Below are 23,613 nucleotides of genomic sequence, written 5' to 3' on the forward strand. Positions count from 1 at the left end.
CTGGCGCAGGGCCCGCAGCACTTCTCTGCTGAGAGCGCGTCCCGGCTCCTGTGCCGCCCTGCCCCGTGTGCTGTCCCTCCTCGGACCTGTCTCCGAGGTAAAACCCTCTGCGTTTCCTCACGCGTCTTGCGGGTTTTACCAGCGAACAAGCCCTTCCCCTGCTCGGATATTCCTCACAGGCTCCTTCCAGGAGCTTTTTGGCAAGGGAGCGGGCACAGCCCCTTTGGTTCACCCCAAGTGCCAGCCTCTTGGAGGGGGCGTTTTTCGGGGTGCAGGGTGTCCGACCAGCAGCACGAAAGAATTTTGCGGGAAAGCAGGGCTGCACGCCCCGCCGTGCCGCTGAGAAAGGCAACGCGCCCGCCCTGAGTGCGGACGCCAATAATGGCGACCAGAGAGCCCGCAGTGCACAGGCGCAGGGTCCACCTCAGGCGCCAGCCCCGCCCGCCGCCAGGCGTCAGGCGAGGGCAGGGATGGTGCGCGCCTCCCCGCCCCTTCCCGCTGGGGTAACGTCGGTCGTCGGCAGCCGCGGCGGTGGCGGTGCGCGGGCGCCGGAAGCGGAAGTGCCCCGCGGCAGGGAGCCATGGCGTCCGCGGTGCTGAGCGAGCCGGAGAAGATCTACATTTTGCATGGCGTCCAGGTAGCGGCGACGGGCTCTTCGCGGGAGGTCCCGCTAGCTCGGGGCGGCGTGGAGGCCGGGCCTCCTCCCCGGGGGAGCGGGAAGTCGTTCGGGCCGGCTCGGCCGTACTTGTGGCCAGTGCGAGCGCTGCTGTGGGAGGCGTGGGGCAGGGAAGCGCCTTGTGCCTCCGGGCTCTCTCCCTGGGATGAGTGCGGGGCGGCATGAGGGAGGCTGCTTTCCACTGCCTTGTGTCTGGGGGGGTAAAGCCCAGGGGCGATCACCCAAGCACACCGGGAGCAGGACGCCTGAACGGGCGGCAGGCTGAGGACGGGGCGTGAATGTGGTCTTTTCGGTTTTGGTCTCCTCTTCGCCTCCCATCGCTCGTTCTCAAGCCTTTGCCGTTGTATGGGGTCGTAGGCTGTCGTTGAGGTAAGGAACAGCGAGCGGAGCTAGAACGAAGACTGAAGGATCTGTGTGGGAGAAACGTCAAAGATAAAGGACTGCGCATGGCAAAGTATTTCACTGCAAAACCCCCTACTTTAGTGGGGATAAACTCGCTTCTGAGGGTGTATGATACCTGGTTTTGATACACAAACAGATGAAAGCGTTTTAGAACGCTGTTGGTTATTTTTGTATGCTGCATCCTAATTGCATATGTAAAAGTGCAGCACGTGAGTGTCCTGAGATAGATACCTGCTGTGTTGGGTAAAGTGCCTTTTAAAGCCAAGACCTTTACGCTTTCGTAGTCTGAAGCTGCCTGTTGAAACAGGGTGGAAGTAGTGCAGGAGTTCAGGTCTGTCTGCAGAGAGCTCGTTGCCAGCTCTAGATAAATGAGAGGTGAATGGAAAAGCACAGTTGGTTCTGTTGTGCTCTTAAATGAAAGTGAGCGATGAAACTGGGAGTTGTTGCTTTTATATTAATTTTACCGTTGTGTTTGATGTAGGAAAAGGAAACTTGAAAGTCACGGATTCTTTATTTTCTTTAACTTCTCATTACTGATTCCCTGAAGCACAGTGTATTGTCATACTTAGGAGGACCTTCGTGTAGACGGCCGTGGCTGTGAAGACTACAGATGTGCAGAAGTAGAAACAGATGTTGTGTCAAACACAAGTGGATCTGCAAGAGTAAAGCTGGTAGGTAAATTTCTGAGGGATCGTGTGTCTTCCTGATGAAACTTCTGGTTTAGGTGACTAGTTTTAATGTAAGCCGGGGCTATTTGTAGGTGGGTTTGCACTTGTCATAAAACGTGTGTATACATAGCGGTTACTGAAACTGTGGGTTAAGGAAGTAATGACAGGATATATAATTCTCTGGCTTAACCTCCTCAAGCTAGATTTACAGTGAATTACCCTAAAAGCCTTCAATCTGAACTAATCTCCCATTTAATCTTGAAAAATGAAATTTCTGTTGTGCCTCATCACTAGAAAAAACAATTCCACTCCTTTAGAGTGAAGCAAAACTGTATCTGGCATGTGTTCACTGTAAAGATGATGAACACACTGCAATATAATAAAGCTTCTGCAGATATAGTCGTTTCCAGAACCAAAATAATAGGAGAAATCATGGATGTGAACTGTCCTTTTAATCTAGAGAAAGCTGATATGCATGGTAATTGCTTGGAAATTCTTAGGTTTAATGTTGTTCTTCTGAAGCCTTTCCTTTAAAAAACCCCCTAAAACCTATCATGATTTTAAGTTCACTGTCATAGAGTAACTAGTGCAGATAATTGAAAGGTAGAAATGTGTTCTTATCATAGGCATTTAAGTTAACCAAGTAGTTTTGTGAATATAATTCTAGTTGTGTGGTATGTTTTTGTTTTAACAGGGGCACACTGACATTTTGGTAGGTGTAAAAGCTGAAATGGGAACGCCAAAGTTGGAGAAACCAGATGAAGGTTACCTGGAATTCTTTGTTGACTGGTTAGTATACTAGAAGAGAAAGAAACAGATACATTTGGAATAAATGAAACAGATACATTTGGAATAAATGAAACAGATACATTTGGAATAAATGAAATATCAGATCTTACCAATCTTTGGGGGTTTATACCTTTATTTCTCTAACCTCCCATAAGGGTGTGAGTAATAGAAACAAGTTATTCACCATTATTGAAACAGTAAAATCTCCAGAACTTTCTGCTGGTTCTTTAGACCCAAAATAAGAAAAAAAAAAAAAAAAGTTAAAGGATGAAATCAGGTTAAAGAAATCCCAGATTGCATAGTATCACTGCAGTTGAAATGACTAACAGTTCAGTTGCACATACATTTAATATGACTTTCTGATTACAGTGCCAGTTGTCTTTTTTATAGTTACAGAAATAATATATTTCAAAAATAAAGTATTCCAGAAGAAAATAATTTCTGGATGCAGACTGTACTTTGCCTGTTACTTAATCGATTTTGCTTATGTTGTCTTTGAAAGCCACAGAAAAGGTTTGAAGTGTGTTCTGTACAAACCCATTTGATTTACAAAAAATCCTCACTGTAAACTTCAGATGCAAAATCTAATTAGAAAATATAGTTATATTTATCAGTGAATCAGTATTATGTTAGCTAAAATGCTGTTCCCTTTTAATCCCCTTTCTGGCTTTGTGCTACAAGTGGACTATTGTTGATCCTTACAGTCTTACATGTGCTTGAATTAGAAGGAAGCAAGAAGAAAACTGGAAGCTCTTGTTTTTGGATTGTTCTGAGCTAGCATACTGACATGTCAAAGTTATTCCAGACTCTCTGCCCTCTGAAGCTCCAGTATCCATGTCTTGCAGGCTTCCTAAAGCTGTACTTGATGAAGTAATGTACTTTGGGAACCTCTCAGAAAAGCCTTGCCACTGTCAAGGGAGCTGTTTTGCAGGCAACCTTTATTAAAAACTATTGCTACTCTGATGTTAAACCAATATACTATTAGTAAAGCTAAGATATGAGAGCTACTAAGTGTGTATCTGTTAATCTTTCTGACCCAAGTGGCTGTATCTGCCTTAACATTTGTATCCCTCTCATATTATGCAGCCTTTTCTAAGACCAAACCTCTATACATCACGGTGTCAAACTGTGGAAGCTTACAGCTTGCAGAGGGAAGGATTCGCTTTTGAATTAATGGTTTGTCTATGATTACTGTTTAAAAAATGTCAGACAGAAAGGTGATCTTCTCAAATGTGGTCCTGCCAGCAGAGGGGATCTGAGCTTGACTGCTTTATAAAACTCATGTATGAAATAACCTAAATAGCAACTGCTTTGTTCTGGTGGCTTCTATCTGAAGGGAGCCCAGTGAGAGCAGGGACATTTCCTGGAGTATTGCCTTACTACAGCAAGTGGTCTTTGGGGATGTTGCAATTATGTGACACTTCTTTCATATGCATGTAAACGTTAGTAAAACTCTATTAGATTATTGTGAGGTGCACTTTCTAACTGTGAGTCTCTGCTTCATAAGAAGAAGGGAGGGAGATGCACAGCACTATTGTGCAAGATGGATCTTGTCAGTTCTAGAAACACATAATCCTTACTTTCTGCGACAAACCAGACCAAAAGTCTAACTTTCAGAGAAGTATAGTCACTTCTCACATGTTTGTGGCACTGGGGAGAGGTGACCTCCACCCTCCAGAAAGATCCAAAAGACAAAATGTGAGGTAGGAGCTGCTTGTTCTCTGTGAAGGGAAATGGGATGCTCTGAGTACTCTTGATGCTTTTTCAGGCTGCCACTGGGTGGTAGTAACTGAGCGTAGTTTGATATACCGCATGGCGTGATGATGTTCCTGTGTGTTCTACTTGCCTCTTATAGTGTTGAAACTAGTAATAAAAGCCTCAGAGTGCAGCGTTTGCTATCTTAAAATGTTTATTTCCAGAAACTTTAATGGCTTCTCGTACTGCTGAAAATAATCACTTGCTGGATCGTGTATGTATTTTCCTGCCCTAGTATTCTGTTTCTCTTCATTCTGCTCTGAGTCCTTAACCTAAAATCTGAGAAGCATTTTGAGACAGACTTTAATGCTAGTCTCTGGAAGAGATGACTTTTGAGGCACTGATTTTTGATACTAGAAATTATCATAGAACAAGTCTGTGCACTATATGATATCCTTTCTGCCCATCAGCACTGTAGATGACACCCACCCTGGCTGTTAATGCTGGAAGACTGACCAGGCAGTGACCTCAGTTAGTAAATCAATGTTGGCAGAGTTGCCGTTTTGATTAGACTGAGTCCAGACCCTTGGTAGTCCACATCTTTGTAGAGTCATAAGCTTGAATATCATCATAATCATGTTAACACAGGCAGCACTTGGACCTGAATTCATAGAATGTGTTGGGATGGAAGGGACCTTTAAAGGTCATCTAGTCCAACCCCCCAGCAGTGAGCAGAGACATCCTCACTAGATCAGGTTGCTCAGAGCCTGACCTTGAATATCTCCAGGGATAGGGCCTCCACCCCCTCTCTGGGCAACCTGTTCCAGTGATCTACCAATTCAGGTCTATCTATTTCTGGGACTGCTTTGTCAGTTCAGATGTGTCATAAATATGGTATCTTCTGGCTACTCCCTGGAAGGGTAGAATATTAGTGAAGTGGTTAATTTCCTGCTGGTTCTAAAACAGCGAGTCTGTCTTCATGTTTTAAATTATTGTAGGCTTCTTTTGGTGCAAGAATAGAAATCTGATTTTGGTTGCTTGAAGTAAATACGGCTTTAAGAATATCCTCTCAGCAATGATAGCCCTTGTATACTAGGAAAATACCTGTAAGCTTTTGTTTAACTAACTGTTTTCTCTCTGCTATAATTACTTACTTTGTAGATTATAGTATTAATGGCCTGAGCAACAGATGGGAAGTATTTAACTACTGTGAGAAGAAGGTTTTCACTAGTAACAGCAGGGAGCTTGGAAGTAGAGATCTGTTAAAAGCATCTGTATGCTGTAGGAGTCTTGATTGTTTTGTGACACTGAAGTGGTTTTAAAAGTCTTTAACATCACATCCTCTTCAGGAGTAGAAATTCTGTGCTCTACTTGGCCGCTACCTGTGCTCTGTAAAAGAAAACGCCAAAAAGCTTGTTTTATTCGTGTTAGCCCTTTTTTGTATTTTAACCAGTACTGCAATAGTCTGTGAACGTTGGGTGGCAGTATTTACCACAGAGCAGGGTACTATGATAATAACTTATTTATTTCACTAATTACTTTTTTATTTCACTTTGATAGCAAGGAATTGATGTATTAAAATAATAATGGAATTAAAGCACAGCAAAACTTGCAGTAATATCCCAATTGAGTCTTACGTTCCTCTTACTATAAAAGCAGCCATTTATAATTAAAAGCTATAATATTTGATAAATCTTCATGTTTAGAAATACTGATGAGGTATAGAGTGAGGTTTCTATGGTTCTCTTCAACTTAGTGTAAGACTCATGCTGCTTGCATAACCATACTTGTAAACAGAATGGGTTGAACAGAGCAACCTAGTTGTGTGAAAGCTTCTTCCATGGATAAAATGCTTGTTCAATACAGTGGAAAGGCCTGACCCAATGTATTTCCCAAATTAGCTTCTACTTAGATGTGATTGTATCCTACAAACTTGGTGTCCAGTGTTAAGGCAACTGTTAATAATATACTACGTTGCACTTGCAGTGCTTACTCAAGTTCCAGATGTAATTTGGAAGCATAGGTCAGTGCTTGCTTTGCAGTAATTTATTTATTTCTTTTATGCATGAATAGTGCTACCTGGCTATAGAAGCAGCAGATGGCTTCTACAAAATTCAGTAGCTTTTCCTGGTGTTCTGAGTTTCCCTCAGTTCTGCAAAAGAACAAGCTGAGAGAATTACTGTGAGGGAAGGATTTCCTTTATAGGCGCTGCAGTCTTGCTGATACAGCTCACTTGATAGTTTAAGTCATATCTAGGTAGTGTGAATCTTTAGTTACTGGGTTTTTAAAGGTGAAGGGATTATATTCCAAGCCTTTGTTTTCTTTTGAATGCTTGCCTGATCTGAAGAGTTTGTATCAATCATATGGAAGCAAAACATATGTGAGAAATTGGCACTCAGAGGTCCCCAGGAGGAAGAATGCAAGGCTTTGCTATTACAGATTTGGAACAAATCTGAGTAATTCTGTGGGACCATCTCCTTTCCTGTGTGCTGCAATGAGAAATTAGTTTGGAGAGGGGTCTAACTAGTTTATTTAAAACCCATCTGCAATATGTGCCACAGCACTGCTGCTTGAGAATGGTCTTGCCCTCTCTGTAAACCAGAGGTTGGGTTCAGAATATTTATTTTGCTGTTTATGCTTCTCTGGATGTTTCTGCTTGGTTTCATTGTAACTTGGAGGTGGAGGTTTATTTGCTTGGTGCTTTTTTTTTTGTTTGTTTGTTTTCTGTGTGTTGTTTCTTTTTGTAGGCCTGTTTTATTGTTAGAATTTTGTTCTTAGCTGTGTACAAGGCTGCAGCACCCAAGGACTTTCTTGCGTGACTGCTCGTAAACAAATTTTGTTCTGTTGGAATCAGGGGAGTGAAGACCACACACTTTTGCAGAGTCCTTCTGGAAAAAAATATCCTTTAGATGTTGATCTCCATAAGCTGCATTGGATGAAAGTAATGAGCTGTTACCTGTAAGTGACTTGATAGCAGAGAGTATACTCAGCAGAGAAATTACCAATTAAGGTCAGGCAGTCATATCATTTAAAAAACCCACCCCAAACATATTCTACTTGTCATATTGTTATATTTTTCTCTTCATAGCCACTCTCTTATCGTGTTAATTTAACATTCAACTCCAGTAGGCTGTCGTTAGCCCCTTCTGGACTTAGTACTGATTTCTTTGGCTTTTTTATTTTTGAAAGGGTTGAGCTGATAGAAGATGAGAGTACTTAAGAAATAATCCCTGAGAGGATTCACCAGCTTTAAGACTGTAACGTCTGGAATGGAAGATGGTAGTGGAATTTAATTAGTGTCATAGTTTGTAGCAAAATGTAGGTGTATTATCTGCATCAAGACATTTTCTTATGCAAAATGGAAATAATATATAGATAGGAAGCTTATTCTTGTACAAATAAATCCTTAGATATTTCTAATGCTTTATATTTAAGAAATTTTCTTTGGGTATTGGTTGATTCAGAAGTGAAAGTGTTTTGGTTTTTTCTTTCTTTCTTTATCTAGTTCTGCAAATGCTACTCCTGAATTTGAAGGCCGAGGTGGAGAAGAACTTGGTTCAGAGTTAGCAAATACCCTCTACAGAGTATTTAGCAGTGATAAAACCATAGACTTGAAATTGCTTTGTATTAATCCCAGAGAGAACTGCTGGATTCTCTATGTTGATGTATTGGTAAGTATGGAAATGAAAACTAAGATTCAAGGATGTTTTTCAAGGCCCTGACAGACTTAGCATAACTATGGCTATTTTCCTGTAAAAAAAAGTTTCTCATAATGTGATACAGTGCTTCAGGATGTATCACAGAGTAGGATTGACATTTGCTTGTGAATCTAGCTGTAATAGTTAATCACTGCTTCCAGCTTGCTCTTTTTCTGCTCTCGTTGATGCCACTGCTCTACTGCAGACCTCGCTGAATACTCCCAAATCTGTCTGATAGAAATCAGTGATTTTATATTGATAAGGAAATAGCCATTAAGGAAGGCTAAAGCATTTTCCAAGGTAGACATAACAATAAACGTATCATTCTGATCAGTGTAAGCCAGCATGGGTGTATGTTAGCCCTGACATAACTATCCATCCTGTCTACCTCTTTGCACTGTTATCCCTGCTCATTCAGTGGAGTAAAATAGAGACTTTTCTGGTAAAAGTTACGTTTGGTCTAGGCATTTTTGATGAAAGTGGTGTACATATATTTAATGTAGAAGAGAAACCAAGTATTTCTTCCCATTAAAACATGGAAATTGAATTTTATGCATATAAGTTTTGTGCATGAATCAGCTCATTTTCCAAAGTATTCTGTATTTACAGCATTCTGACATGGGAATTTAATAGAAGCCTGCAAGTCAGACTCTCCTGAGCATTATTTCCAATTCTTAACAGTCCAAAGTTGAATTTCTGTTTGTCAAATTATAACTGAAAATATGTTGGGGGATCTTATGCACAGGAATTCATCAGTGTCTATGAAATTACTTGCAAAATGTCATCCCATGCTGCAAAAAAACCCACCAAACAAACAAGCTTTTGTTAAACAAACCAAGGACGTTCAGACCAAGACCTTAATAAATGTGAAATTTAGTCCATTAGGTGTTTCAAAAGCAACAGCATTAGCCTAATTTTAGTAGATATGGTACATACCGTGACTTGGCCCACATTCAGAATGATCAAATATGTACCAGTGCAGAGTGCTTTAACAGTCCCAGTCACTGGCTTGTTGGAGCTTGGCATAGTTAATAGGGAATGAAGTGTTAGTTCTGAGAAATCACGTTGGGGCCTTTAGTGACTAGGTAATTACAGGCAGAGGTACAGATTATTAAATGTTGTGCTTATTTAAGCAATGTACTGCCTAACTTTGCATAAACACTGCATAAACAACGATTCTCATAAAGCTGACTGCTGCCTAAGTAGTTCTGTATAGCTTTTGTAGGAGGTATAACTGGTCATTATCTGATTCTTCCTGGACAAGTTTGTTCATTGTCCAGAGCTGCAGAGAAAAACAGCCTTGGATTTCTTATGCTACTAGCTGTGCCAGAATTACAAAGGTGAAGACCTATGTTATATGATGAATTTTACATTTAGTTTTATTTACAATGCCAATGAAGAATTAGGAAAATTAGGTTCCTAATTAGGACTCTAACATTAAGGACCCTTTTTAATGTCTTAGCAGTGATTTTGTATCTGAGCCATTGAAGAGCTGCTGGTATATTTAGATCAAGATACAGTCAACATTCACCCCTTATTCTGTTCCTCCTCCATTTTTTTTTCCATCCTATTCCTCTGTATTTTCACATTTTTGAGGTATTTGTATCATTTCCCCTTCTAAATAGCAGACATGTGATAGTTTATAGTTGATGTAGGCGCTTGATACCTACAGGTTTTCCTGAAGCTGCTCTTGCTACGTTAGTCTTACAGAGTTGTATTTTACTGGTACGTGGTGAAAATATGACACTTGTGCTAGTATAAGGCACTACGAGTCACATTGTTCATCAATTGAGGGAGGCAGATTCTAAATATAATAACAATGCTTATTAAGAGACCTTTGTATGATGTTTTCCTTCAGAATTCCTGGAAATAGTTCACATCAGCGTTTGTGTTGCATAGTTAAGTTGGAGGGAAAATAAGCCTTAAATCTGTCAGAAGCCTGAAACTACTGGTACCTTGTGGCCAGGTGGGAAGGGACTTGTTTTCAAGTTTCTCATTCCAAAAGACACAAACCCAGAAGGAACATTGTGAACCCAGAGATACTTTGTTGCTGTGGAATTCAGCCATCTGTGTTTTGATCAAAGCATCTGTATTTGGGTCCTGCCTCTCAACAGAATTGGAGATATGCAAAGTTGAAGGAGAGAAAATGGCATATTTTGCAGATTCATGCAGAGTTCATCAATTAAAACCTCATCTCAAACGTTTTCTGATGGTCACTGTGCTTGAGAGGTGCTGCAGTTGTGTGCAGACAGACTAGAAAGAAACTGACTATGCACACTACAAAGATGCAGACATATGGACGCAGATGTGGGTGAGAGGTCAGTAATACATACTTTGCCCTTTCAAAATCTGTGCATTCTCTTTTGATAATAGAAGGCATTCAGCTTCTGAAGAGTAGCTTCTGAATGCGGAGAATCCACAGTACTGTGAAACTGTAAGCCTGCTCTCACCCTCCCTGACTTTCCCTCAATTTCTTTCACCTTCCTCATCACTGATGTCAGAAATAAGCTTCTAGACATTTTTGAGGGTTTTTTGGATACATGTATAGCCCTCCCCACATAATGTGCTCCAGTAGCCTGCAGGGCAGAGAAAGAAGAATCCAAGTCTGCCATCTCTTTGCCTTCCCTACCAATCACAGTATATTGTGTGTTGGGGGGGGAGCTGTGCATTTGCTTCAGTTGAAATTTTAGCAGTTCAGTACTGAGCATCCCTTGAAGGCTTTCCTCATCTTTTACCTTCTCCATTTGGGGGAAAAAAAAGAAAACCAACCAAAAAAACCCCCCAACTTAGAAATCTGTCCTTTTGGAGGAAACACTTCCTTGAATAAGGCAAAGTCTACAATGTTTCCACTTTTTTCCCACCCCAGTTTTTCATGTCTATATCAGCAAAATAAACCCAGTCCTTTCTAAAGGCTCCTTTGCTTCCAACAACTCACAGTTGGGCAGAGTTCTTTAGTCCTTTGGGGAGGCAGGTGGGGAATAAAAATGGGGGGATCCCAGTGCAAGGTGTTCATTTTTTGTAGCTGAAAAGCAGTGTTCATTTTTTCATGGAGGAATTGTCCTACCGTGCTGGATGCAAGCTGCGTTCCTGGCCTCTTGGTGCCACTGTCTAAGGCTCTAGAACAGCAGCCTGAACATAAGCCTAGCAACAGTACAGGCACATCCCAGTGTTGTGTTTTAATAACAAAGATATTGTGGGGCTTATTGTGTTACCCAGTAAAATCCAATAATGACTGAAAGTGGCAAGTTAACCTCTCTGTATCCAGCAGCTGTTTGCAAGGAGATAATTCGATCGCCTTTGTATTTAGCTTCCTATGCCAACTTTTTGTCATTCTTTTTACACGGTTCAGTCTGTCTTCATAAAAATAAACTGTCTTTCCAGAATATCTGATTTATGATTTGCTTCCAGTGCAGGAGTTTATCTCATTCTTAAATAGATTTTGAAGAACAATCAATGCAATCAGCGTCGCAAAACTTGTTTTGCTCTCATCGTACGGCACAGATTGATGTAGTGGAGAAGCACTCAGATGCTCTTGCAGAAGTAGTTTCAAGTGCTTGCTGAGGATGTGTGTGTTGGTAGAACAGTAGTGGCAGCTCAGGGTGGAGCTTGTCAGAGAACTAACAGTAGACTACAGCCTAATAAACCTTTGAGTTGTTTGTCAGCCAGAAGAAGGTATTACAGGTTAAGGAAGCCCTGCTTTTTCCTGTAGTATGCAGTGCTGTTGTTCTCCTGATCTTCATGGGAAGAAACTCAACTAGACTCCCTCCATGCACTTTAATTCAAATTAGTGTTATCAAGAAGTAGACATTAGGATTTCCTTAGATCCTTTTCAGCTATAAAACAACCTGCTGTTGACTCCTTTTCCACAGAGACTAAATCAGTGTGCCTTGATAACTTCTGTAACTAGCTTTTCATAACGTGTTCTGAGTGACAATTTATGTTGCTTTTTTGAAAACAGTTCTACCAGTTGGGTTTGTCCAGCTGATATTTAAAAAAAGACTTGTCTTTGAAATGAATTATAGAAAGTGGATTGGTTTGATGTAGCATTAAAGAACAAATGTTATGTTTATAAAAAGTATTCTGGTTATAGTCTAGTTCAGAGCCTTAGCCCAAGAAAAATAAGAACGGTGGTTTCATTTCACCTTCTATTATTACATTTTATCATTAATTTTATTACGAAGTGCATTAACTCTTCTGTTTTGTATGTATAATGCAGTTAGCTGAAACCTTAACTTCCCATCTGTTGGTTCTTTTCATAGATAAGCTTTAAAGGCAACTTTGTTTTCTAAAAACCTGTTCTGGTTCTTAATTTTGTGCTTTTTCAAGTAGGTTTAAGTAAAATGAAGAGTTGGTTCAGCCTGATTTTTTCTTTTAAAGAGATTCTTTTTTTCTTCCCCAGTTATTGGAATGTGGTGGGAACCTCTTTGATGCCATCTCTCTCGCAGTGAAGGCAGCTCTTTTTAACACAAGGTAAAGCACAGATCTCATTCCATGTGAATGGAAGCGGAAGAGAAGGGCTCTCTGCGAACTAAGGATTTTTAACACTTAACTACTTAAATAAGAAATAACTAGGGCAAGTTGCATTCAGATACAAGGCAGTCCATTTGCATGCAAGTAACATGACTTTAATTCGGTTTCTAACCAAGTGTTATATTGCATTGCCTGCACAGACAGGCTCACAATATAGCTTTTGTTCTGGAGCCAGATCCAGAAAAAACTGTCCTGATAGAAAGTTTTTGTTGCAAGTACTTGGAGGTCTTTGTGTTGGTGCCTTGGGAGTTTAAAATAAGAAGTATTTACTGATAGGTGATGATCCTGAATGAGAAGTTCTCTGTCAGTGTCACTGTCGATTTGTAGTTAGCCCTGTCTTCCCACTTCTGATGTTCTTTCTCATAAACTGTTAGTCCAAAGGTCCTTTTAAAACTAAGAGGCAAAAATAGTGGTGAGAGACTGTGGAGAGTATGAAATGATACATCTTTAAAAGAACTTTGCCCCATATATTTTAATTCAGAAAATGGAAGAAGAAAACGTAGTAGAATGAATGTATTGTAATGATTACATTCAATAATATTTTTCTAATGTTCTTATCTTCTTTATAGATGAAAGGGAATACAGAGTTGTAGAACCCTTGAGAAAGAAACTAGTGAACAGCTTTGCTAAAATCTTATGTAGCAAAAGAAGCTGGAAGAGGTGCAAAAGTTAGACTCACGCAGGCATAAATGTTTTGAAAGTGGATCTCAAATTGATCTTCAGCTGTAAATTAGAGATCTGCTAAAATCACTCACGTAGTTCTGGCTTATTCATCAGGGAATGAGCACACAGTGCTGGAGCTGGGAAGGTATGTGCAAGACGAGGACAATGCACTGTTGAAGGCAGGCACCATGTCAGGATTTAAACACTTTGAAAGGGGCTGAGGGAAGATTCCATCTAGTTCTACAGTATCGTTGTATTGCTGAGAAATTTCCCTTGTGAATCAAGTTCTCAGTGGTAACTTTCAGCAGTAGATTGTTTTGCAGCATTAAGAAATACTGTCACAAATGTAGTGGCTCATGGAAGGAGTTGACGACAGCATGTTGAAGGGAAGAAATCCTTGTGTCTTTGTGTGTGAGATGCAAAAGTCTTAGGGTTAAAACAGGTGCTTCCATGTGAGTTGGTTTGCAGATCCAAGGCACGTACTTTATTTACGAGATAACTAAGTCTTTTTTTTTCTTACTTCAACCAGAATCCTAGTTCTCAATTAAAAGGGAAGATCATCTAAAAAGTAAAAAAAACCCTTTTGCTTTGGGAACACAGGCAACGTGGGGAGTGTAATGTTTCTGCTTTGTTCTCTTGAAACCCATATCTTTCATGTAGTTTTTAATTTGTGGGCCAGCATCCACAGTCTTGTGAAAGTTGTCTATCAAATCAAAATGTGGTACAGTATGACACAGTGCAGAGATTCTTGATTTTTGGCCTGTGAAAACCCTGTCTTATTGATTTGAGTGGGGAAAGCGAGTACATCTAATCTCATACGAGCTCAGTAAGTCAAGAGCTGAGATTCTAAGGGAAAACCTGTTAAAACCTGTTGTCCTCATTCACTAGTCCTCTCCCTTTCCTTTGGTACCTACAAAGTTTTGTTTGGATTGCCACAAGGTTGTTCAGAGTAGCTGCCCACTCTCCATAAAATATTATTGTCCCAGCGAGACAAGATGTCAGGTTGAAGATCGCTCCAGATTAAGTGTTCTGAACTTCCCTTGATGTGTGTGTCCCTCTTTGAGGCTTACTTGCCTTTTCATAATCTGTTTACAACCAGGTTTTTGTTATAAGTGTTTTCAGATCTTTGTCAGCCCTGACTGCAGCCTTGGAACAAGAGCTCAGGCTGCTGATTCTTTTTTCTTTGAAGCTACAAATTTTTAGATGTTCAGATAGGTGTTTGAAAACCTCAGCTTCATCCTTAAAATCTTACTCTAACCATTTCTTTAGTAGCTGTGGACACATTTTTCTTTAGGGCTAGTAAATGCAAAATTGTGATTTAAATAATTTTGTGCAAGAATTGTGGGATTTGAATTGTTTGTATGTCTGTCCTGACTCATCATATCCCCTTCGGGCATGGAACAATGACAATACAACTGTTTTGGGAAGGGGGGGTGGGGACGGGGGACATTTACTCCTTGGAATTTTGTACTGTTTGCTATGTTCTAAAAACTGTATCAAGATCACGTGCAAAAGATAGCAGATAACAAACTTTCTTAACTGTGTCTCCAAAGTGCTTAAGGCTGGACTTACCCAGGATACCGCAAAATGTACCAGTAGCTACTGTGTCAGGACGTAGCATTACACTTCATCTTGTGGGACAAAAAAGCTAGGGAGTTTAGCCTCTAGCTAAACAGAGCTAGAGACAGCATGGTAGAGGCAGAACTGATGCCTGCTTGCAAGGGTGGAACTGGTTTTACAGTTTGTTATGTGACTCCAGTCCTGCTGTACAGATTTCTTCCCTGATTAGTTGCAGAAATCAAAACAGAAAAATAAAAGTTGCAAAGTAAACATGCACAGCTAGTTCTTAAAGAGAAATCTCTACAAGCAAGTAGAGGAAATCTCCAGCTTTCTGGAAATGCATTGTGCTACGGTCTCTTTGCCTAGATTTTGTGTGTATGTGTACCCCCTTTTATGCACCTACAGTGCTTGTGCCTGATCAACTATCTTTTTGCCTCTGCAGTTGTTCTGATTTGTACCTCTCTCGTCTGTTCTTGGCCAAAACAGCTCCTTGCAGGCATTTTTCAGGTATTAATTCTGGCAACTACTTCTTGCAGACTAAACATTGCTCTGGTTTCGTAGCTATTTTGGGATGGAGTTAAAATTGCTCAATCTCACAGATTTTCTTGAAATCTTCCTTCTTTTAAACACTGCTCTGGCACACACATTTCTTGTCTAGGCTCTTGTCCAGTGTTGTCCATTGTCCTGTGTAGCTGGAGGGTTAGTCACCTTGTGACTTTATTCCATCTATTTTTAATGGAATATTTTTAACCTCAGAATAGGCTTTGATGCATTTCCAGTGAGTTGTTATGTAACTCTGCAAAGCATTTTGAGTTTCATTTCAGGATAAAGCACTCATGGCAGCTCTGCTTACTGGAAGCTTGAGTTTTAGCTTGGATCAGGCCAATGTTCTCCTAGGGAATTTGTTGTTCAGGGTTGGCTGTTGCACATAGCTGTAGGACAAATAACACAAATAACTAAAATACTCTTCCAGGGAACAACAGAAATCACTTTGCATTGGTAGGGGGGGAAAAGCAGTCCATATGTCCTCCCTCTTTTAAAAAAAGATGTTTGATACAGAATACATAAAATAATGTAACCTCCAGAGGATAGTTATAAGACACAATGCTACTGTAAAAGTACTAATACAAAAACAGAATCATTGTAGGGGTTGGAAGGGACCTCAAGACATCACCGAGTCCGAAACAGGTTGCGGTCACAATCTGTGTGGTTACTGAAGTTTGCTTTCTAGGGACATCTTGAAAGTGGAAGTGTGTGAAAGTGAGAGCAGTATGGTTAAGCTATGTCTAGGTTTTACTGGCCAGTTAAGACTTTGCTTAACTGGCCAGTCCTGCATCCCAGTGGGAGCTAGCATAAATCAGGGTATATAAAACAGCAAACTTCTTGGCCTCTTGAGATACCATCTTCTACTAAATTGTTTTAAATAACTTTATTAATTGTGGTAAGAAAGCTGCATTAAATCATCCTGTAAAACCAACGTTAAATAGCTCTAACAAATACAATGTAAGTATCGCTGATAAGGAGACTGTCTACTTCATTTGTGAGAGCTCATCACTCACAATGGAGGAGAAAGCCTTTCTTGGACTTCTGCCCAGGATTTTATCCCTGGTCATTGCTTTTGTAAAGCTGTCCTTAGAACAGAAGAGTCTTCTGACTTCTTAAAGAATGAGAATATCTCGCCAGTCTTCCCATCTTGCTAAAGAGAAAGGGATCGACTGATGTCATCTTTACCCCAAGTCTCCTTAGTTTAGTGTCATCCTTTCCTGAACAGCTTTACTACTAGTATTTGCTACTGATGCCACAGCTTTGCCAAGCTGTAGTTGTTGTCTGCAAGCTTTGGACCCACAGCACAGGAGGATCCACGGATCCTGGATGAAAGTAAGAGTGTTTGGGGAATGAAGAGCTTCCCTCTAGTTGAGGTAGGGGTGGTTCTCAAAGGGATTAATGCACACAAATCCATGGACCCGGGCAGGATGCATCCACGTGTGCTGAGGGAGCTGGCGGAAGTGATTGCGGAGCTGCTCTCTATCATCGACAGGTCTTGGAGGACAGGAGAAATGCCTGAGGACTGGAGGATAGCCAATGTCACTCCAGCCTTTAAAAAGGGCAAGAAGGAGGATCCCAGCAACTATAGACCAGTCAGCCTCACTTCTGTCCCCGGAAAGGTGATGGAACAGCTTGTTCTGGATGCCATCTCCAAGCTTGGAAGAGAAGAAGGTAATGAGGAGCAGTCAGCATGGATTCACCAAGGGGAGATTGTGCTCAACCAATCTTATATCCTTCTATGATCTCATCACAAGCTGGGTGGATGGAGGAAGAGCAGTGGATGTCATCTACCTTGACTTCAGCAAGGCTTTGATACTGTCTCCCATGACATCCTGATAGCTGAGAGAGCACGGGATAGATGAGTGGGCAGTGGGGTGGGTTGAGAATTGGCTGTCAGACCGAGCTCAGAGAGTGGAGATCAGTGGAGCAGAATCTGACTGGAGACCTGTGACTAGTGGTGTTCCCCAGGGCTCAGTGTTGGGTCCAGTCTTGTTTAATATCTTCATTGACGACCTTGGTGAGGGAACAGCACCCACCCCCAGCAAGTACCTGATGATACAAAGCTGGGAGGAGTGGCTGACACACAGGAACACTGCACTGCCATCCAGAGAGACCTGGACAGGTTGGAGAGCTGGGCAGGGAGAAACTAGATGAAATTCAACAAAAGAAAGTGCAGAGTCTTGCACCTGGGGAGGAATAACCATCTGTATCAGTACAGGCTGGGGGATGACCTGCTGGAGAAGAGCTCAGTGGAGAAGGACCTGGGAGTCTTGGTGGATGACAGGTTGGCAATGAGCCAGCAGTGTGCCCTGGTGGCTAAGAGAGCCAATGGGATCCTGGGGTGCATCCAGAGGAGTGTGGCCAGCAGGTCAAAGGAGGTGATCTTCCCCCTCTAATCTGCCCTGGTCAGGCCCCACCAGGAGTATTGTGTCCAGTTCTGGGCTCCCTGGTATAAAAAGGACAGGGATCTCCTGGAGAGAGTCCAGAGAAGGGCTACGAAGATGATTAAGGGCCTGGAGCATCTCCCCTATGAGGAGAGGCTGAGTGAGCTGGGACTTTTCAGCCTTGAGAAGAGAAGACTAAGGGAGGACCTAATTAATATTTATAAATATCTTATGTATGGGATGCAGGGGGAATTGGCCAGCCTGTTTTCAGTGGTCTGTGGGGACAGGACAAGGGGCAGTGGCTGCAAGTTGGAGCACAGGAAGTTCCGCACCAACATGCGGAAGAACTTTTTCACTGTGGACGACAGAGCCCTGGGACAGGCTGCCCAGGGAGGTGGTGGAGTCTCCATCTCTGGAGATATTCAAGACACGCCTGGACACCTATCTGAGTGATATGTCCTAGGGAGCTGCTTTGGCAGGGGGGTTGGACCCGATGATCTCTTGAGGTCCCTTCCAACCCCTATGATTCTGTGATTCAGTCTTGATGATTTCTCTCCTGTACTTCCAGACAAAGAATTGTTCAGAATTGCACTGTGCAAATTCCAAAAGGGTCGCTCCCCATACATTAATGTAAAAACCTGTTCACACTCTAATGGCTTGAATGATGTAAATATATGGCTTGAATAATGTAAATTATGATCTTATCGTAATTATCTTCCTTCTTACAATGTTTTCTTCCTAGTTACAGTGAGTGAGTTGGTAATACTTTGGTAATGTTCTGGTTGGGTTTTTTTCTCAACATTTAGCCTCATTTAGAGGAAAGGGCATGTCCTGGGGTTGAGACTTTGACACCTGCATTTGTTATCTGATCTGGCAGTGATTTTTCATGTTTTGTCTCCACAGAATCCCCAAAGTGCGTGTTCTGGAGGATGAAGAAGGCTCTAAAGAGATCGAGCTGTCTGATGACCCTTATGATTGTATTCGACTTAACGTGGATGATGTGCCCTGCATAGTCACGTTAAACAAAGTAAGCCTGACAAATTTCTGACCTTCTACCTAGAGATTGGAGTTTCTATTAACTCCACCTGCTGTTTGTTTTTTCCCTAGAGGTGAAACCTATGTTACCAAAATGGTTGGTGTCTGCTACGTTTGTTCATCCCTGGCCTCCAAATTAAGGAGAACTTTTACCAAATAAGGCTCATGTTTTTCCATCTCTCACAGATTTCCACTTGATGGATTCTTAAACACACTTTCTTGCATGCTGAAGACTTGTTTATTTATCTCCTCCATATTCAACAGCCAGAGCAGCAGATACTTAATATGTTAAAATAAACAGGTATTGTGAGGCACAGAGGTTGTGTGATCTGCCTGGAGTTACACAATGAGTATGTGTGGCTGGGGACAGAACTCTGTTTTCGTGGGCACAGTACTGTCCTTTCCTTTCAAGCAGGTTTTAGTTTTCCATATATAGCCCATGGCTAATGCTGGATTTGCTGGATGCTGCATTTTCCAGTGCAGGAAATTACCTTAGTTACCTGGAATTTTGTCTGACAAATCTTTGAAGCTTAAGTTTCATAAATCGTCAAACGGCCCCCACTGAAGTGGGAGCTTACCTAAGTCTCAGCATGTGTAATTTTCACCTTTTAGGAAGGAAAATCCATGCTTGGAGTCTGGGGAACAGGGGGACTCTGGACTTTCATATAGGTGAAAGGATGTTGAGAGAGGAAAACACTGTGAAATGGTGACATGTTTATCTCACCTATGTTATGCACGTACACTTAATCTGGGGTCAGAGGCTGTTTCAGTACTGTGCTGTCAAGTCAGTCAGCTGATGTTAGGGAGGGAGGCTGTAGCTAGCCAGGAGAGCTACTGCTCACAGTTTAACGTCTTAATAAAAAGCTTGGACAACTGCTAACTCAAATGTTTCCTTGTCACTAACTTACAGATTGGATGTAGGCATGTGGTGGATGCTACCCTGGAGGAAGAAGCCTGTTCCTTGGCCAGCCTGCTTGTTTCTGTGACCAGTAAAGGTGCCCTCACTTCTTTGAGGAAAGTGGGGAAAGGCAGCCTAGATCCTGAGAGCATTTTTGAAATGATGGAGGTAAGGAGTTTTGAGCAGTTAGTTATTGATGGTCCTGAATGATACTGGCACTTGAATATGTGAACAGCTTCAGTAAGGACTTTGAGAGCAGAAATCTTGATGCTTTTATTAGGTGCCCAAGGGACATCCTGAAGGTCCTTTGAAACACCATCTGAAATTAACAGAAGTTATCTAAAACTTTTAGATGCCCGAAATGTATGATACTCCCAGTTGTTTCACAGCTGTAAGATTCTAAAGCTGAAGTTGATAAACTTTTGAGAGTATTTTTAGAGACCACATTCCCTCTCAGTGTTTCCCTTAAAAGACTGAAAGAGCAAAACTTCCAACATGGCAAATTCCCTATGGAAGTAGCAATGGAACTTTGAATTGCTGGTGCTTGGTGTTCTAGCACAACTCATTTGTTTGGTGATAAGCCTACTCTTCTCATCTTACTGTTGTTTTTCTTTGTCCCTTTATTTGGTTTCTGCTCTGCCCCTACTCCACAAAAATACTAGTATCTGGATGTTGTTTGTAAGAATTCCATTTTAAACCTTTCTTCAGGCTCTTAAAACCCTCTTCCAGTGTAAATTCTCATGCCTGGGGTTAGCCTCTAGCATGAGACAGAACTGGGGTTTGAACTTGGAGTCAGAATGAGAATTAAATACTTCGAGCTGGCTCCGTTTCCTAGAGCTCCAGAACTAATCTCAGCGTGGCTGAAGTGAGGAATGCAGAACTTGGAGCCAAGTTTGAAAACAGTTGGTCCCAAGCAGAAAATGCATATGCTGAGTATATATGGCACTTCATAGCTTCATGGTGTCGTGCCAGAGTGCTAATCTTGGTGGTACTGGTGGGCTTTTTATTTGCATCCAAAGAGGTCACTTATCCCCCTTATCATCTGTGTAGATGTGCAGAGGGGGGAGTTATCTCTACCTTGGCATCCTAAAGAAACTTCTTATGGACATCTGATGTGTCTTCCTTGGAAGAAGTAACTCCTGGGTGGTGAGCAGTTTGATGGAGTGAGGATTAAAGATGACCAGAGGAAACCAGGATGTTTTCTGGGAGATCAGAAGTTATTTGGCCCTGCCTCAAACTCAGCAGCCTGATTAGGAGACCAAGAAAAAAAGCCAAAAAGGCCCAGGAATGTCAAGTGGAGGAGCTGCATAACCTTTGCTTGACGCCTCCATTCCCTAATGATTTGGCTGCTGGTCAGAGCATTCAGCTTGCCCTGCCAGTGGTAGGGAATAGATATTCCTAGGACATATCTCATAGGAAGGCAGTTTCGTGGGAAAGTTCTGTGAAGCTGCCAGCATTAGGCTTTTTTTAACTGAGTGTATGACCTGACCTGTAAGAAAGGCAAGCAGGAATAAGATGTCAACAATATTGTGCTGTTGTACTAGTACCAAACCTCTGCACAGTTCCTATTCACTTTGATCTGGTGTAAGTGATGCCATCCTACGTTTAAAGGAGAAGAAGGTACAGTGTATCACCCCTCAGGACTCCAGGCTGCTCCTGTGGTCTTTGTCCCAGTGTGGAGCTGTAGAATTCCTGTGTGCGCCCCGCTTCGTTTAGCGTGACTCCTGCTGTCTGGGATTGACAGCTACCCTGCTGCAGCAAAACTTCTCCCAAATTTCCTCTGATACTATGGGCCATATTTTGTCACCAGTAGGTGAAAGAGAGCTTTGTGGTCAGTTGTATGGCAGGCATAGGCTTTGTTGCATTGATCAGGAGCAAATAAACTCAGTTTAATCTGCCTTTGGCTCTTCTGGGACCAATGGGCTTTCTTTGTCCCTGTGTGGAGTCAATATTTCAGGTCATTTGGAGAAAACCTGGGAAAGCTCTAATAGGTACCACTACCTTAAGATCTTTTATTTTAGCATTGCCCAATGTTTCCCCATCCTGCAGCTTCCACCATACCTCTGTGCACGTGGGAAGAGCAGAGGCTGCTATCAGAGCTAATCCTGGTGGTTTTACACTGCTGGAGTTTTATTTCTGTAAAGAAAACCTTCTGTTAACTCCTTTAAGGTCCTTGCACAGTACAGAATTGCACATCAGAATGAAGAATCTGCCCACAGACTGATTTGGCAACGCAGGCAGTCTGCATTTTGGGCTTCTCTGGCCATATGACAGGATGTTGAGCTGGGCTAAATTCAGGCTGCTGGTTCTGAGCACATTGAACTTTGTATAAGCAGGCTGCTTCCCTGCTCAAGTATCTCTGGTTGCCTGTCAGCTAGAATATTGCATGTGCTGGCCAATTTGAATGTGTGCTTGTGCCTGATGTGAATTTAATTTGTGCTCATGGGTGATCCAGCTGTGCACAGGTCTGGTGTTAACGATCTTGGAATGCTTCTCTGATGAATGGGAGCACTGCCTTTTTATGTGTACATTTTCCCAAAACTTAATCAGATTAAACTGAAGCTTCCACCACCACTATTTTTCTTAACTAAAACCATGTGTTTATGGTACCAGTTGGCATATATTAATCATTTAAGGGAAAATATTTGTCAAAAGGAGGTGTTCTGTGAGAGTTGTCTTCCTGTTAAACAGCATATGTCTCAGATCTGTTTTGCTTTCTTTGCATTGCAGACAGGAAAAAGAGTAGGCAAGGCCTTGCACGCTGCCCTTCAGAAGATTCTGGATGAAGAAGAGAGTTTGGGGACGTCACGGGAGAAAGTTGGATTTCTGGGATGAGTTTTTATTAAATGTCCAAAACTGTTTTTAATTGATTGTGCAATCTTGTCAGTTTGTATATAGGAAAAGGTTATATATTTTTTGTTGTTGTTCCAGTACCTTTGTCCTTCTGGCTGAGAGCTTTAAAAATGGTACTAAGCATAAAGACAGCTGCAGTTAAAGGCAAATAAGTAAATTTGAGATGTTTTCCATACAGGTAACCTCCACACCTAGGAAGAGCACCAGGAAAAATTGGTGCAATGGCCTGGGAAGTGCTTGAACCTGTTTTTAAGTGTGACTGGTGTGGGTTCTATTTAATCCTGCATGTGTTCCACTTCTGCAGACTAGCTGCTGTGTTCTAGAGTGTATATGGGGGTGTCCTCCGTATAGTGCAAGCCAGGTTTTGGGCCAAAACCTGGCCTCTTGACTTACCAAGATGAGAGCAGCGCTCAGTGAAGTCCTCCTTCAAATTATCTTATTTCTCTTTGAATAAAAAGTGGTTAGATTTTGCTATAAACACAACATGGTCCCAAGTTGCCAATTCTTATTTGAAATCATGACTTCTTCGCTTACTAGAGCTCTCCCAATCCCCTCTTGCCAACAGGTACAATAGTAACTTTGCCAAAACTTCTCACTGTGGCTAAGGAGAAGGGGCATGGCTAAGGTAGAAGGGAACATAATTTTTAAGAGTTTGATTCAGATGGAAAAGTGTAGTGGCTGTGAGTAACAGTCCTTTACAGGGAAAGGCGGAAGATGGCAGGTCAGGTGTGCAGTCAGGTTGTATCACCAGGTCTTCAAAGCAGTGGATTCCCTTCCTGCATCAGTTGTCTGGCCCAGTGAAGAGTAAGAGCTATTGATTTGGCAGGACAGGAAAAGACAACAGATGGAAGAAGTCAGAGGAATAAAGCTGATTTTCAAGAAGCTGTATTTCAGCTGTAAGTGTTAGAAGAACAGCTTTGAACAAACATTATGGCAAAAGTTACTACAATAATACAGGAATTATTTTAGCTCTTACTCAAGCAGCATTTCCTGTTTTAATTTCCTAATACCAAATTAAAAACGTTCTCTTGAGTGAAATGTGCCTGATGGGAAGAAGGGGGGAGGCTTTTTGCTGAGGAGACCTATAGATAGAGGACAAAACATTATTACAGCTCACACTAATAACCACGGTCACATGGAAAGATAGGGTGTACTTAAGGTCCCTGGATCCCTTCAGCCCTTTTCCTAGAGCTCACTCACATAATTATCCAAGGTG

At 41.8% G+C, this 23,613-nt stretch overlaps 1 protein-coding gene across 1 annotated transcript; it reads left to right on the forward strand.

Moving 5' to 3' along the window:
- Positions 1 to 528: 528 nt before the first annotated feature.
- EXOSC7 (exosome component 7) lies at positions 529 to 22,874 on the forward strand. The gene is made up of 8 exons (XM_084280197.1): positions 529 to 637; positions 1,648 to 1,749; positions 2,441 to 2,535; positions 7,736 to 7,901; positions 12,328 to 12,398; positions 18,515 to 18,638; positions 19,557 to 19,712; positions 22,275 to 22,874. The coding sequence occupies exons 1-8, from the start codon at positions 581 to 583 to the stop codon at positions 22,377 to 22,379; spliced, it is 876 nt and encodes a 291-aa protein (XP_084136323.1). The 5' UTR covers positions 529 to 580; the 3' UTR covers positions 22,380 to 22,874.
- The last annotated feature ends 739 nt before the right edge of the window (positions 22,875 to 23,613 follow it).

Source organism: Gallinula chloropus (genome assembly GCF_964237585.1).
Source record: "Gallinula chloropus genome assembly, chromosome: 2".
Taxonomy (NCBI): domain Eukaryota; kingdom Metazoa; phylum Chordata; class Aves; order Gruiformes; family Rallidae; genus Gallinula; species Gallinula chloropus.